At 42.4% G+C, this 16,809-nt stretch overlaps 1 protein-coding gene across 2 annotated transcripts in view; it reads left to right on the plus strand.

The window, feature by feature from the left end:
* The window catches only part of SIL1 (SIL1 nucleotide exchange factor), a 230,082-nt gene that overhangs the window by 121,574 nt on the left and 91,699 nt on the right, over positions 1-16,809 (plus strand). For both annotated transcript variants that reach the window (XM_065409239.1, XM_065409240.1), the window contains exons 4-5: positions 13,805-13,925; positions 15,226-15,334. In XM_065409239.1, the coding sequence (XP_065265311.1) occupies positions 13,805-13,925; positions 15,226-15,334 (230 nt within the window). The remainder of the gene's footprint in view (positions 1-13,804; positions 13,926-15,225; positions 15,335-16,809) is intronic.

Raw genomic sequence — 16,809 nt, forward strand, 5'->3', positions numbered from 1 at the left:
ATGGCTATTAGTCAGAGATGGTCAGGGATGCAACCACAGGCTCCGAGTGTCTCTAAGGCTATGACTACACTACCACGGTAAGTTGACCTAATTTACGCAACTCCAGCTATGTGAATAACATAGCTGGAGTTGACGTAGCTTAGTTCGACTTACTGCAGTGTCTATACCGCGCTGGGTCGACAGGAGACACTCTCCCATCGACTTACCTTACTCCTCTCATTCCCGGTGGAGTACTGGGCTTGACCAGAGAGCGTTCTGCCGTCGATTTAGTAGGTCTTCACTAGACTCGCTAAATCGACCCCGGTGCATTGATTGCCGGAGTGTCGATCCCGCGGTACTGTAGATATAGCCTAAGCCTCTGACTGCCGGAAGCTCAGAATGGACAACAGGGCATGGTTCACTCAATAATTGCCCTGTTCTGTTCATTCCCTCTGAAGCACCTGGCCTGTCAACTGTCAGAAGACAGGATAAAGGGCTAGATGGACCATTGGTCTGACCCAATATGGCCGTTATTATTCTGGTGTATGTGAAGTATGGTCTAGTTGCTGTTGCCAGGATATGGTCTGCTATTTAAAGATGCCACTTTCATTGACATCCATGGGATTTGTCGGTGCTCAGCACTTCTGAAAATCAGGCTAATGACATTTGCATTACTTGACTTTTTTGGTTTCTAATTATGCCACCTTAATGGCATATTTTACGCCATTGTGTGTATTTTTGTTGCATTTTTTAAAATAAGAAAAGGATAAAATATCTGGAACTATTTGAATTGTTCAAGTTCCTCTGCTTTTCCTGATGTATAGCCACAGCCCTTTGAAGCTAGTAAATCCTTGGAATGAACGTGTGCCTATTTCTTATGCCGTGAATGCATACATAGCACATCTCTCCTGAAATATGCACTTTGGGCTGATCCATTGCCCACTGAAATAAATAGAATGACTACCATTGGATCAGGCCCTCTATTTTTTAACAAAAATTTGTGTATTTTCAGTACACTTTTTCATACCTCCCAACATCTGAAGGAGCTAAAGTGGGAAAGGTGCTGCCCTGTTAGGGTGGAGGTAGTGGTGGTGTTGGGTGCTATCCCTTGTGGAGGGAGGGTTGGCTGCTGACGCTGGTGGGAGGTTGCAGAGTAAGACTGCCTTGCACTCATCCTACAACAGTGGCTACAGTGGCTCCTGTCCCGGAGGGGCTTGCTGGGCTTGGCTACCTCTGAGTGTTGTAACCTGGCCCATGGTTCACTTGTTCACAGTGCTGCTCCATTTGGCCTGTCTACACCTCCATAGATGGAGATGAAGGGGCAAATGAGCCAAATTTGATTGGCATTGTGACTTAATGCACGGGATCGCAGTGCCTGAAGTGGGGAGCTGAGCCCAGCTAGCCCTGCAGGAGAGGAACCACTTTAATCGAGACATGGGGTTTTGGGGGTCAAAGAGGACAATCGTAAGAAACCTGGGACTGTTGGGAGATCTGTAGTTTTAAAACTTTAGTAAATCAAATAGATTTAAAAAAAATCACATCCTTCACTAAGAGCTAGCTATTTGTCAAGTTCAATCTTTTTTTTTTTTTAAGGGTGGTTACAATTTTTTTGTAATGGCAAAAGTATTTTGTGTTTTCCACTCTTCCATAATTTAAAAGCAGCTCTTAAACTTTCAAAATAAAATCACTCTCAGATAGGAACTATGCACGGAAGATTTCAGCTCCCAAAGTGAATTTTCAGATAGTTTATCAGCAACTGAAATAACTAGGTTATAAAGAAAAGGTATTTTTCAACCTTAGGTATAATAGGCTATCAGTGATTTTTGCAACAAATTATAAAAATCTAGAGAATAACAGAACTATGAGCAGTGAGTGGCATGTATTTTATGAAGGACAAATCTTGCTAGACAAACATGGTCACTTCGTGGATACAATTACAAAATTAGTGTTTGCAATAGAAGTTACATCAAAACTTCAGTAAAATATTTGGTACAGTGTCCAGTTGCTATGGATAGGAGCCCAGCCATTGGCTGATGCACTGCAAACCAGGTGTAATGAGATCCTATGAACTTAGCGGGTGTCTGGTGGGATTCTGCAGTGAAGTTATAGGTCTGATTTTATTAAACATTTTCATTAATGATCTGGAAGAGATGATAAATGGTATGCTAATTAAATTTTCAGAGGGGACTAAATTAGGAGGAGTTGTGAATGCTAGTGAGGATAACAAAATAATATAAAAGGCCTTAGAGAGGGTAGAAAAGGATCAGGGAATAGCAAAATGAGATTCAGTCTTTCTGCTTCCTCGACCTGTGCCTGTTACATTTCTCTCACTTTTGTATGTAAAAATGTTCCAGTTTAAAATAATGAACAATCCGAGGAGTATACTCACCTTTGTAAAAGTTGCTGGTGCTTTGACAACCCCTTCGCCGTTGTATGTACTATGCAGAAAGTTCAGTCTCACAGTATATGTCAACCCTCTTCAGAATAAAGCCTATCCATCTGTTATCCTACTAACACAGCATTAAGCACAGGAAATAAGCGTCCTCTTTGTGCATCTGTAGCATGGGGCACAACAGTCCACTCACATAAAATTATATCCTTTCAACAGCCTCAGCCTATTGGAGATGAAGTCTGATAGTGGGGAAGGGCAATTTTACAGGATTATACCACTAGGAAATGTGCATGCACCTCATTATCTGGATAGTCAATATATAGGTCTAGAATACTGGTCCCCAAATTGTGAGGTGCATCCCCCTAGGGGGGCATAGAGGAACATTCGTGGGGGCAAGCTGGGGCCTGGGCCAGGCCCCGGGGGGCACGGGGAGGGAGTGTTACCCACTCCGCTCTATCCCAGCTCCGTTCCTGGATCTGGCCCTGGTTCTGGCTCCACTCCTGGCCCGGGGGCCGAAGGGGAGGGGGAACAGATTAATTATGAGTGGGGGGGTGCAACATAAAAAGTTTGGGGGCTACTGGTCTAGAACCTTGGATACAGCTAGGGGGTGTGCAACATAGCTCAGGGGGGGAGGCTGTATCCTTTTCTTATGAAACTAATAAATAATCTGGCATCAGATAACTTTTGCAGGATACTCAAATTGTCTATCACATAGTCTTAGGTTGTTTTTTTTTTTAATATCACAGTGCTGCTGTTTTGTTTTGCAGGTAACATACACATATTGACTTGTGTATTCTTTTGTTGCCTGTATGAAATAAAATGCCTCTATCCCCATTCGCCCACTCAAAAGAAAACAGAGAGAAGAGATAGGTAGATCTTATCAGACACTTGCTCGTATATCAAGAGGATTATTTCCTAGAACTGTAGAGCCATTTACTGAATCATAGCTGTGCTTTTCACACTATTAATAGATTTTCCAAGGGGGGGGAAACAGAAGGGTGAAGAAGGAGGTAAAGGTGGATAAGGGGATGTTTTGGTGGTTATCAGGGAGATTGTGTGTGTGGGTTGGGGAGAGTGCCACCACCTAGCATCAGCCAAACAAATGCCTTTTCCTTTACCCTATGGATTTGGCTTTACCATCAGTGGAGAGCTGGTTTAAGAATAGGTGTGGGAAGCTCAATGGAGATGTTGGGGTTGCGAGGGTACAATTTCATCGCTCTCAGTGAAGGAAGTGATCCATCTTGCACCTGTTTTAATATGACCAAGTTTGGGCCTCAATATATTTCTAGAAGGAAGAAATTCCATAAGCTCCCGAGGGTGTTCAGCCTCCACAGACTTATGGGCTTGTGAATTTACTTTTTATCGTTAGCAAGAGAACGTTGTTAAATGAAGAAAGCACTACAGTATTAGGTGAACTGAAAAATACGATTTCTTTTGGGTTTTTTTACAGTGCAAATACTTGTAATAAAAAATAAATATAAAGTGAGCACTGTACACTTTGTAGTCTGTGTTGTAATTGAAATTAATATATTTGAAAATGTAGAAAACATTCAAAAATATTTAAATAAATTCTGTTTTGTTATTGTTTAACAGTGCAATTAATCACGTGATTAATTTTTTAATCGGTTGACAGCCCTTATATATATAAAATCCATATAGTTACCTACTCTGTATGTGTACACGTGCGTATGCATGTAGGAAGGGATGATGAGATGCGAAGGCTTTAGCAACAGGAGCTTGGGGGGGAAAATTTATTGGAGCTAATTTTTGTATCCACTGTAAATCCAGGTTCCTTAGTTACCATGACTCATTTCAGGGCTAAAAGGGAGATGAGAAAAACCTCTAAAAATTACTGAAAATAGATTTTTCTTCATTAATGTACTACCTCAGGCTCTTCCATGGCTAGGAATCAATGGTGGGTCACATTGGGAATCTGGGAATCTCCCCTTGCCAGTGGTATAAGGCTCTCATTTTTATCCCTGCAGGGGCACAAGATAACAAACTTGAAAGTCATTTACATTTTGTATGTAGAGAGTTGATGCTGGTGCAGGACTGAATTTTGGCTGCCCTGGACTTCAGTCAGGTGCGATTGTTGTGAGGAGAGTCCATAGTTAAGGGTGAGAGTGGCAATGTTTCTCTGGTAGGTTGGGTTATTGTTATTTTGTAAGCTGCTCGGGAATTTAGAAAGTTAGATGTAATCGCCAGGAGACGGGTTAATGGCCAGAGGGTGGGAGAGATGGTCAAAGGTGCATAATTCATTTATCACTTGGCTGTCTGTTGCATCACATTGATATTACCTCCATATCACATATGTGATATACATGAGTGTGCATATGATTTGCCTGATGGTCTTCTACTTTATTGCTTTAAAATTGCTGTAAAATAATTTGTGGTTCAATCCTGTCCCTCTTATGCATGTATGCAAGGAGAAGGAAGGGCACAGGACAATCTGGTATATGTTGTGTGTGGCATAAAGGCAAGCAGCATTCTGCATTGATGCACAAGGGCATGCTTACACATATGCCTCTGCAATGAGCCAGGGTGCAAGCCACAGCCTGGGGAGGTCTAGATTGGTGGAGAAGTGGCACAACTGGGTCAGTAGCCAGTCGATGCAAATGTTGCAAAATCAGCAGCCAGCCCTGGTCAGTAGCAAATAAAGTACCTTCTTTCACTATATTGGTTTTTTTGGGTCAGGGCAGGATGTAGCTCTTATTGTTTAAGATGGCAACGTGACCAGTCATAGAATCATGGAAGATTAGGGTTGGAAGAGACCTCAGGAGGTCATCGAATCCAACCCCCTGCTCAAAGCAGGACCAACCCCAACTAAATCATCCCAGCCAGGGCTTTGTCAAGTCAGGCCTTAAAAACCTCTAAGTATGGAGATTCCACCACATCCCTCGGTAACCCATTCCAGTGCTTCACCACCCTCCTAGTGAAATAGTTTTTCCTAATATCCAACCTAGACCTCCCCCACTGCAACTTGAGACCATTGCTCCTTGTTCTGTCATCTTCCACCACTGAGAACAGCCTAGCTCCATCCTCTTTGGAACCTCCCTTCAAGTAGTTGAAGGCTACTATCAAATCCCCCCTTACTCTTCTCTTCTGCAGACTAAATAAGCCCAGTTCTCTCAGCCTCTCCGCGTAAGTCATGTGCCCCAGCCCCCTAATCATTTTTGTTGCCCTCTGCTGGACTATCTCCAATTTGTCCACATCCCTTCTGTAGTGGGGGGCCCAAAACTAGATGCAATATTCCAGATGTGGCCTCACCAGTGCCGAATAGAGGGGAATAATCACTTCCCTCAATCTGCTGGCAATGCTCCTACTAATTCATCCCAATATGCCGTTAGCCTTCTTGGCAACATGGGCACGCTGCTGACTCATATCCAGCTTCTCATCCACTGTAATCCCCAGGTCCTTTTCTGCAGAACGGCCACTTAGCCAGTTGGTCCCCAGCCTGTAGAGGTGCATGAGATTCTTCTGTCCTAAGTGCAGGACTCTGCACTTGTCCTTGTTGAACCTCATCAGATTGCTTTTGGCCCAATCCTGCAATTTGTCTAGGTCACTCTAGACCCTATCCCTACACTCCAGCATGTTTACCTCTCCCTCCAGCTTAGTGTCATCCATGAACTTGCTGAGGGTGCAATCCATCCTATTGTCCCGATCATTAATGAAGATGTTGAACAAAACCTGCACCAGGGCCGACCCTTTGGGCATGCCGCTTGATACCGGCTTCCAACTAGACATCGAGCCGTTGATCACTACCTGTTGAGTCCGACAATTTAGCCAGATTTCTATCCACCTTATAGTCCATTCATCCAATCCATACTTTTAAAACTTGCTGGTAAGAATACTGTGGGAGACCGTATCAAAAGCTTTGCTAAAGTCAAGCTATATCACGTCCACCGCTTTCCCTATATCCACAGAGCCAATTTTCTCATCATAGACGGCAATCAGGTTGGTCAGGCATGACTTGCCCTTGGTGAATCCATGTTAACTGTTCCTGATCACCTTCCTCTCCTCCAAGTGATTCAAAATGGATTCCTTGAGGACCTGCCCCATGATTTTTCCAGGGACTGAGGTGAGGCTGACGGGTCTGTAGTTACCTGGATTCTCCTTCTTCCCTTTTTTAAAGATGGGCACTATATTTGCCCTTTTCCAATAGTCTGGGACCTCCCCCGATTGCTACGAGTTTTCAAAGATAATGGCCAATGGCTCTGCAAATCACATCAGCCAACTCTCTCAGCACCCTCGGATGCATTAGATCCAGACTCATTGACTTGTGCATGTCCAGCTTTTCTAAGTAGTCCTTAACCTGTTCTTTCACCACTGAGGGCTGCTCACCTCCTCCCCATACTGTGCTGCCCAGTGCAGCAGTCTGGGAGCTGACTTTGGCAGTGAAGACTGAGGCAAAAAAAAAAGCATTGAGTATTTCAGCTTTTTCCACATCATCTGTCACTAGGTTGCCTCTCCCATTCGGTAAGGGTCCCACACTTTCCCTGACCTTCTTCTTGCTAACATACCTGTAGAAACCCTTCTTGTTACCCTTCACATCCCTGGCTAGCTGCAACTCCAGTTGTGCTTTGGCCTTCCTGATTACACCCCTGCATGCTCGAACAATATTTTTATACTCCTCCTTAATCATCTGTCCAAGTTTCCACTTCTTGTAAGCTTCCTTTTTGTTTTTAAGCTCACTGAAGATTTCTCTATTAAGCCAAGCTGGTTGCCTGCCATATTTGCTGTTCTTTCTGCACATCGGGATGGTTTGTTCCTGCGCCCTCAATAAGGCTTCTTTGAAATATAGCCAGCTCTCCTGGACTCCTTTCCCTTTCATATTAGCCTCGCAGGGGATCCTCCCCATCAGTTTCCTGAGGGAGTCAGTCTGCTTTTCTGAAGTCCAGGGTCCATATTCTGCTTCTCTCCTTTTTTCCTTTTGTCAGGATCCTGAACTCGACCATTTCATGGTCACTGCTGCCCAAGTTGCCACCCACTTCTACTTCCCCTACCAATTCCTCCCTGTTTGTGAGTAGCAAGTCAAGAGGAGCATGGCCTCTAGTTGGTTCCTCCAGCACTTGCACCAGGAAGTTGTCCCCAACACTCTCCAAAAACGTCCTGGATTGTCTGTGCACTGCTGTATTGCTCTCCCAGCAGATGTCACAGTGATTGAAGTCCCCCATGAGAACCAGGGCCTGTGATCTGGAAACTTCTGTTAGTTGTCCGAAGAAAGACTCGTCTACCTCATTCTCCTGGTCTGGTGGTCTATAGAAGAAGTCCACCATGACATCACCCTTGTTGCTCTTGCCTCTAAACTTAACCCAAAGCCTCTCAACAGGCTTTTCTCCAGTTTCATACTGGAGTGTGAGCAATCATACTGCTCTCTTACATACAATGCAACTCCTCCACCTTTTCTCCCCCACCTGTCCTTCCTGAACAGTTTATACCCATCCATGACAGTGCTCTAGTCATGTGAGTTATCCCACCAAGTCTGTTATTCTAATCACATCATAGTTCCTTGACTGTGCCAGGACTTCCAATTCTTCCTGCTTGTTTCCCAGGCTTCTTGGGTTCGTGTACAGGCACCTAAGATAACTAACCGATTGCCCTGCTTTCTCAGTATGAATCAGGAAGCCTCTCTTGTTGCACCCTCCTCCTTGTGTTTCCTCCCGGTATCCCACTTACCTCAGGACTTAGGTCTCCATCCCCCAGCTAAACTAGTTTAAAGCCCTCCTCACTAGGTTAGCAAGCCTGCCTGCGAAGATGCTCTCCCCTCTCTTAGTTAGGTGGATCCCATCTCTTCCTAGCAATCCTCCTTCCTGGAACAACATTCTATGGTCTAAAAATTCAAAGCCCTCTCTCCAACACCACCTGCGTAACCATTCATTTACTTCCATAATTCGATGGACCCTACCTGGGCCTTTTCCTTCAACAGGGAGTCATTTGATCCCTGTCAAGAAAAAATGTTACAAGTGTTAATTAAACTTCTGCATGAGGCGTATGCAGTGCAAGGGTCCCATTGCTGTAGTAGCTCTGTGTATGATGCTTATGACTTTCACTTTGGTTGTCAATGTAATGGTAACCTATTCTGTTTTCCAGTTGTTTATTTATAGTTTTGTTTTCAACCCCTGCAAAACTTGATATAGGTACAAAGCTTCAGAAATGTACACATAACAGAATAATAGATAACTGTGATTTGGTTACAAGGCAATAATTTAAGTTGACAGGTTTAGCTGATAACATAAAACACAAGAGAGAAATAGGATCAGTTTATAAATGTCAGCGGAACCCCTGAGAGTGAATTGCTGCCTTGAAGCTGACTCTGGGGCTGTTATTTTGTCTAATATATTATAAGAAGAAATAAACAGATGTCTGAAAAAATCTGGCTGACCAAGATTAAAAGAATAGGGCTATAAATTAAATTCTTCCTTTATGTCACTTTAAGCAACTTTCAAGACAGGCAAAATGTGACTAAATAAAAAGATGTTAATTCTCAAGAAAGACCTGAGAAGCACCACATCGTTTTAGTATGCCAATACTTTTACATTCAGATAGGTTTAACATATCCGTGTCAGAAAAGATTTTGGAAAATAGTCAGGTTGGCTCTTGATTGAGAAAGCAGTTTGTCATAAAGCAGACATGTTCTTCTTTTTTTATATATATAGGCTGGTCTCCAATTGGTGGAAGCGCAGAAGAGAGTTGTTCTCTAAGCCCAGCTTGAATGCTGGAATCCACTGGGTCAGCAATAGTGCAGGAAGCTACTGTCTCCATTGTAACAGCAGCCATTAAATAAAGCGATTAAATATACAGTGGGTATAAAATCATAGTAACAGAACATTATCATTGGATCAATGTCTCTTGCTTTGAAAATGTGTCTTCGCTTTGCCTTGACATTTATTTCCCATAAATGCCTCAGCGTTTAAGTAGCATCAGGAGTCCTTTATTGTGTGATGATATTTCTGTATGATGGATTTTATCTATTATTTACAACTAAGGGGCTGGGCACTGTTGGCTCAGGGGATTGGTAGTGGGATGGAGAGCCTTGCGGTCACTGGTTCAAATCTGGTCCCAGAAATACATTACCATCAGGCAGATCTTTGTTGGCCTATGTAAAATGAATTGAGTTCTTAATCTGGTTTGTATTGGACAGATGACCACAACACAGGAAATAACACCACTGTGTGACCTCCTTCTTGACAGTCTCAGCAGGGAGGCCAAGGGCTAAATAGGCATGGTGGCTGAACTACCCTCTGATGCTAGAAGTAGTCTCTTCATGTCAGGGTCAAGGTGCATTGGAAGGTAGTTGGGGGAGCTTAGTTTGCTGTCTCTGTTCTTTGGCTAAAGAGATATCTGATGCTTTTCACCAGCTCTAAACTCATTCTAAAATAATAACACTAAATATGCCCCAAAGCAAAAAGAGAGTCCTTGCCCTGTGCCAAAGATCTGGGACATTTTAGAATGAGTGAATAAGACTGTTGTTGAAACTGAGACTCATCTTTGGCAGGTTACTAAAGTGATTCTCCTTATACTACTGCACCATGAGACTTTGCTGCTGTCTCAAATGATAGGACAAGCTTCTTGATGGAATGAATACTATTTATCTTTTACATACATGCAACCAGAGGTTTTCCTGGTTTGTTCTTAGTCAAACTTAATTCAAGAAAGTGTGAAAACCCAGAAGCAGAAATGTGTGTGTCATTTTTCTGATGGCAAAATCCTTAATTCAGTTGTGCTGCATTTGCAAGCTCACAAACCCTGGGATTCACATTCAGTTTCTATTTTCAGCAACCAGCAAATAAAAGTAAGAGAAATAGTAACATGTGAGTCATTCAGTCCTACTGTAGGCTGCTTTTCTTCCTTCTCTTTTTTATGTTTCTTTTAAGTAAAACACATCATCCTTGTTCGTGTCCCCTGCAACATGGTGAACTAATGTGGCCAGATGCATGTGGAACGTGAAAGCTAGAGTATGCCGTACTGTTCTAACGGGGACATTTATTTCTGGCTACACTTGACAATTCATGAATTACTTGAGAAAATACTGCATTTGTAACCTCGTTATCTCCAGGTGCTTTTGACCTAGTGAGGTAATCCTGCTCACTTTGAGACTGGAAGAACCTTGCTTTCTCCTTATGCTTGTCTCGGTCTAAATGGTATTCATACCTAATGAAGGCTAAGAGGCAAATATATTTATTTGTCTGGAAATCCCTCTCTATAATTTCATTTTACAATCAGTATGTTTAAGAATCCTCAGTCTGATGTCTCTTGAATGACAGAGTGGAGATGTGGCTTGTCTTTTTTTCTCAAGACTTTACTAAAGCCTTTCTTTTAAAAGCATCTTCTAGCTGCCCCCTGACTAGATTGCTGTCACAGGGGAACACAGAGTCCTTGCTGTCACTGCATCTTTCTTCCCCATCTGAGTCATGAGACTCATGATGGAAGATCTATGGTGTCTGAGAGCACGCCTCTCTCATATACGTATCTGAACTGTGACTGGATCCTTGGGTTCGCAGCCTGGGACTGTGGGACCGCTGTGCCCCCTAATTCTCTCCAGCCTGGGCTGTCTCTCACAATGCCCTGCTAGTGACCAGCAGCAAATCTCTCCAGGTGCTGTTATCACTCAGCACAACAGCATGTGGAGCCCCACAGCCAGCAAGATAGCATGAATGCTCCCAGAGCCACTCATGCATCACACAGGGAAAGGCACCAGCCAAATCCCACCCAGCACTCTACCTCAGCGATATACCACCTTGCACTGTTCAAGACGGGCAGTGCAAATTTATTAATTGGTTCACCACTTCATCAATGGAAAGTGGATATACACCAGTCTTTGCAAACCTGAGCAGCTTTGCCACACACTTCATACAAATGAAGATAAACAATAAAACAAATGTATTGACTACAAAAGATAGATATTAAGTGATAGGCAAAAAGTCAGAGTTAGTTACGAAAATAAAATATAAGCACGCAGTCTAAGCTCTCAACCCTATTAGACTGGGTAACATCTAGATTAGATTTTCTCACCCCACTGGATATTGCAGTTCATAATCATATCCTAGTCATTCACCCTTGAAACCTGGGCCAGTCCCCTCTGTTGGAGTCCTTGTTGCTTGCAGCATAGGTGGGTGCAGGAGAAAGGCCAAGCATGAGCCCCATTTGTTCTCTTTTATACCCTTAGTCCCATGTGCTTGGGGAACACAAGTCCAGGCATGTCTGGGGGGCAATGCTGAGTCTCCAGGCAAGGTTGAGCACTTCCCCTGGTGTTGCCTCATGCAGGTGAATCATTGAATTGTAGCTCCCTTGCTGGACAATGGCTGTTGATGGGTTGTTTGACACCCTGCTCAGGTGTTGGTTATTTTCCTTGCTGTTGCCGCTGGGGAGCTAATATCTGGCTGATTCCCTAGCTTACAGTATGTTTCAGTGACAGCCATACAACACAATTTTCATAGCTTCATATGCATTAATGATAGATAGAAAAATGACTTTCAGACAATCATAACCTTTCCCCTGATACCTCACACGGCCTGCTTTATATGCAATATCACAATTGTATACAGATGAGGAATGTGGGGTTTACAAGATGCTCCTCCAAGGTATAGGATGCCACATGAACATTTTATAGTTGATCTGTTTTTGTCTGTTTTCCTTACTCTAAAGTGAAAGGACATGTTTGTCTCTTTGTTTTGAGACATGCAGCATTTCCTACTAAAGGGAAATGTAGGAAGTCAACTTATTTTTATCATAAATATACCGTATTAGAATAGGAAATCCTTTAGTCTGGACTTTCCCCCACCTTTGTACATTTAAAAACCAGTATAAACTTTGGATGTTCCTTGTTTAAGGATGTGAGACACACTCCAGACTGATGATGGAGGAGCAGTTCAGGCACCAGTAGCTTTGACCAGTTAGATACCTCTGTGTTCTTATGTCGGTGGAGTCCGCACACTAGTTCTTCAGACTAGAGGCTTTCATATTTTGAGAAGACATATTTATAATAAAATGAATTATCTATGCGTCCAGTGCCCTTCAATAGGAAATGTTGTGTGTCTCAAATTCAAAAAGACAAACATACCCTTTCACTCTATATGTCTTTTAAATTAAGGAAAACAGACAAAGGAAGACTAAATACAAAATCTTCATATTGTGGGGGAGAAAAAGCGGAGAGAGAGAGAGAGAGAGAATGTGTGTGTGTGTGTGTGTGTGTGTGTGTGTTTGTGTGTGTGTGTGAGAGTGTGAGAGATTTAGTAAGATGCCCACCCCCATCTATCAGGCAAACTTCTTGTATTAAAAGAGGAAGTACACAGAAAATGGAATCATACCTCACAGGAAATATTGCCATTTCCACTTCATCCATGGAATACAGGTCCATGCTGAAATGTTCTCAGTTAGCTGTAACCTCAATCTTGTGACTAGGCCAAAGCATTTTTAGAGGGATGTGGATGACTGACTATGAATTTCCTATCTTCTTGTTGGCATTTAATGTTGATCAAATATTCCTTAAATCTGGCATCTCAATACGCTACAGAACAGCAAAGTAACATAATATCCAGAATATACCTGTTGAAGTTGAAAGGATCCTCTGCTGCATGCATTGAGCTTGTCTACGCACCTATGGCTGTTACTGATTTTTAGATTGAGACATGTAAGTACAGAGAGGTCTGATTTCTAAGGCTTCTGACCCACTATGATAAAAGTACTACTGTGCCAGTAACAGAACCAGTGTCCCTAGCTCACTGGGAACTCTGCATAACCAAGTGTCACTATTTAATTGAGGAGTCAGCAATCTGGATCTAAGTTTGTGAGGTGGTCAGGGAACGGAGTGTCAGCCATATTAACAGTTGTGTGTCATGGGACTTCCTGGAGGTTAAATGGCACTTGTGTCAAGGTGCCATAAGAACGGCCATACTGGGTCAGACCAATGGTCCATGTCTCCCAGAATCCTGTCTTCCGACAGTGGCCAGTGCCAGATGCTTCAGAGGTAATGAACAGAATAGGGCAATGTGATCAATCCTTGTTATCCAGTCCTAGGTTCTGGCAGTCAGAGGCTTGGGAACACCCAGGGCATGGGGTTGCATCCCTGAGCATCCTGGCTAATAGCCATTGACAGACTTATCCTCCATGAACTTGTCTAATTCTTTTTTGAACCAAGTTATGCTTTTGGCCTTCACAACATCCCCTGGCAAGGAGTTTCATGGGTTGACTGTGTTATGTGAAGAAATACTTCCTTTTGTTTGTTTTAAACCTGCCGCCTATTAATTTTGGGGAAGTGCTCAGGCTACAGTAAATACCCTGTTCTTTGTCACACTGCAAACCTTGACTTTTCTGCTTGACTCACTATCTTTGCTGTGCGGCGTTGGAATAGAAGTGTCTGACTTAAATATGCCCAGCATGGTAAATCCTGAGAAGAATAAATGTGGCCTAAAATACTCTAACCTTTGTTTGTAGGTCAGGCTGTTCCTGCAGGGTTACATGTGCGATTAAATCTTCAAACAGGGGAAAGAGAAGCCAGGCTTCTAGATAACAAAAATGAAAAAAGTGACATGAAAGACCAGAAGAAAAGGAAAAGGTACAGTAGTATAAAGTACTTGCTGTTCTGCTATACAGAGGTAGATGGGCTTTTGATTTCATTTCTTTTATTAGGAGCCGGATTTTCAGAAGTGCTGAATATCCACAGGTCGCAGAGTCTCTAATTGGCATTTGGGGTGCTCAGTACTTCTGTAAACTGGGCCCTAGCTGCCCTACTTCCTTTTCGCATGGGTGCTAAAACTGTGCCCTCACTTTGCTTTTGGAGAGACTTTCATACTTTGTAAAGCCATGATTCTGAAACTAAACTTGCAGTATGATTTCTTGTGAATGTCACTTGTTCTTTTGAAACTTTCTGTAGCAATGGGGTGCAAATTATTTTCTAGACATTAATGCAGCAGGATAGCTTATGGAGGCTTTTTTCACAGTGGTTTGAGTCAGATACAACAAGGTCTTTACTTGCTGTTGTGCATTGGCTCTAAGCATTCATTTAAGTGTCAGTTTTTGCTGACACACACTCAAGATGTCACCAGCCTTCACTACATCTATTTTTAAAAAATTGCTTAAAAAATACAACTCTCAACCCCATTTCCCTCCTTGTGCTCTCTTTACAAAGACAGGTTTTGTAACCATGGGGACTTATTTCTCAAAATACATGAGTACTACCATTCTGTGCCCTCCCCCTCCCCCCCCCCCCCACCTCTACTTATGATCCAGTGCATGCAGAAGCTCATTGAGATGTCCCAACCCTGGGTTTTCCTTTCGCCAGTGCAACAATGCTCACTGCCAAAAGTAAGCCTCCTTACCAGTAGGACCAGGTTAGGACAAAGCAAAAAGAACAGCAGAGTTAGTTTCTTAGACTGTAGGAACTACATGTTGCCCAATCCTTGGTTTGATATCATAATCATCAAAATGTCAGCTTTGGAACTGAATGCACCCATCCCAAGACTTACAAGTAAAAGATCCTTGTCAATATTCTGGGCACACCTGTGCTCTTTTTTTGCTTATGAAATCTTTCCTGTTTTATACATCCCCAGATAATAGATTAGGGAGATAAATTGAGCAGTTTTTATAGTATTAGAAATTGAGATCTCGTGTTGCCATGAGGATTTTCAAACCACAGCTTTATGACTGTCAAGATGGTGTCTTAAAGCCACACTCCTAAACTGAGCACTAGATCTAACCTTACTTTGGAGCATTGATTTTTCTGCATGTTCTGTGCTAGATAAATGGGAATTTAGTACTCAACTTTTTCTCCCGACAAATGTTGATTGTTGTATTTTTTTAAGGATAAATTGTTCACCCATATAATGTGGGTTTTTTTGTTTTTGTTTTTCTGCAAGGCTGGATGAGATGCATATCAGCTCAAACTCATTTACATCACAGGAACTCAAAGAGGCTTTGGCTAAAATGAAGGAAAAAGAAAAGACAGAAAGCACAATGGAACAAAAGGTATTTCCTGTTTCTAAAGCACCCCATGAAAGGCTGGTGTAACACTGTATGAAGCATGCATTAGAAATAACATGGCTACAAGTGCTGGAAAATGTACTGTGGGGAACAATCTTGTAGGGCAGTGGTTTTCAGCCTATGGTCCATGGACCCCTGGGGGTCCACAGAGTATGTCTAAGATTTCCAAAGGGGTATGCAGCTCCATTCAAAATTTTATAGGGACCTGCAAATGGGAAAATGTTGAAAACCACCAGTGTAAGGGGAACCCAACAGACCATTTCCTGCTTTGCCTATGGTTATCAGGCAAATATAAATTTTCTGGGTAAAATCCTGATCCCATTGAAATCAATGGCAAAATTTCCCATTGATTTCAATGGCGTGTCAGGATTTCCTCAGCTATGTTGCTAAAGCTGGGATTTCTATATAAATTGAAAGCTTTTGTAAAGATAATTCTAAGCCGCCTTGTTCTAAAAAGCCTTTTATTGCACAGCTGTAGTTAATATATTTATACATGTAGTGTAACATATTTGTTGATAATTGGTACACCATAAACTGTGGCTGGAAAAGCTGCCACTAGTGGTGATCACAGTGTGGACGCTAGTGCACTTTGGAAGTGGACTCAGGTTACTGGTTCAGTGACAGAACAGCCATCAGGTGGCCTTGTGGTCACTAACTTCCGGAGTCAGATTTGAACCACAAGTGTGGAAGTTTGAATCTCCATATAATCAACCTCTGAAACCCCCAGACCCCAGATCTAAATTTCTTACTGAGGCTCGTGTCATACAAGTGATGCTAGAAGTGAAATGGCAAATCTCTTCCGTGAACATGAAGTAGGTTATGTCAGTAAGACCTCAGGTGGGATGTTGCTTCCCTGGCTTTTTTGGTTGGACATCATTATTAGATTTGAATGAGTAATACCAAGAGTAATATGTGAACATTTTTGTGAATACATCTTACTACTGTTTCTTGTGTGGTCCTGTTGTTCATTGTTTTTGTTAATTTAGTTGATTGCTGGTTTGGTTCATGAAAACGTTTGCAAAACCGCAAAGTGTAGTAATTTCTAGTATGAGGATTATTTGTCTAATGTATTATTTGCTATTCATTATTATCCTGTTTAACAGCCTTCACTCAGAATCAGGAAGTAGAAAAAATACCCTCTGACTCTAGGTAACCAATCACATGCCATGGGAAAGAAAAGCAAACAAGAATCTGTGAACTCCCCATAGTTTGTGACTACATTTCAGCCTATTTGGTGAGCACTTCCAAATAAGCTGATTCAATCAGATTTGGTTCTTGAATGATCTGCAAACAAAAAGTGGGCTAAATTCATTAGGTGGTTTATTGACAGTGAATTATTAACCAGCTGTAATTATTATGTTTGGATCATTTAGCTCATGAAGGTCCATTCCTGCTCATATTGAAGCCAGTCACAAAACCCCTATAACTTTAATGGGAACAGGATAAGGCTCCATGACAGA

The sequence above is a fragment of the Emys orbicularis genome, chromosome 8, assembly GCF_028017835.1.
Source record: "Emys orbicularis isolate rEmyOrb1 chromosome 8, rEmyOrb1.hap1, whole genome shotgun sequence".
NCBI classification, from domain to species: domain Eukaryota; kingdom Metazoa; phylum Chordata; order Testudines; family Emydidae; genus Emys; species Emys orbicularis.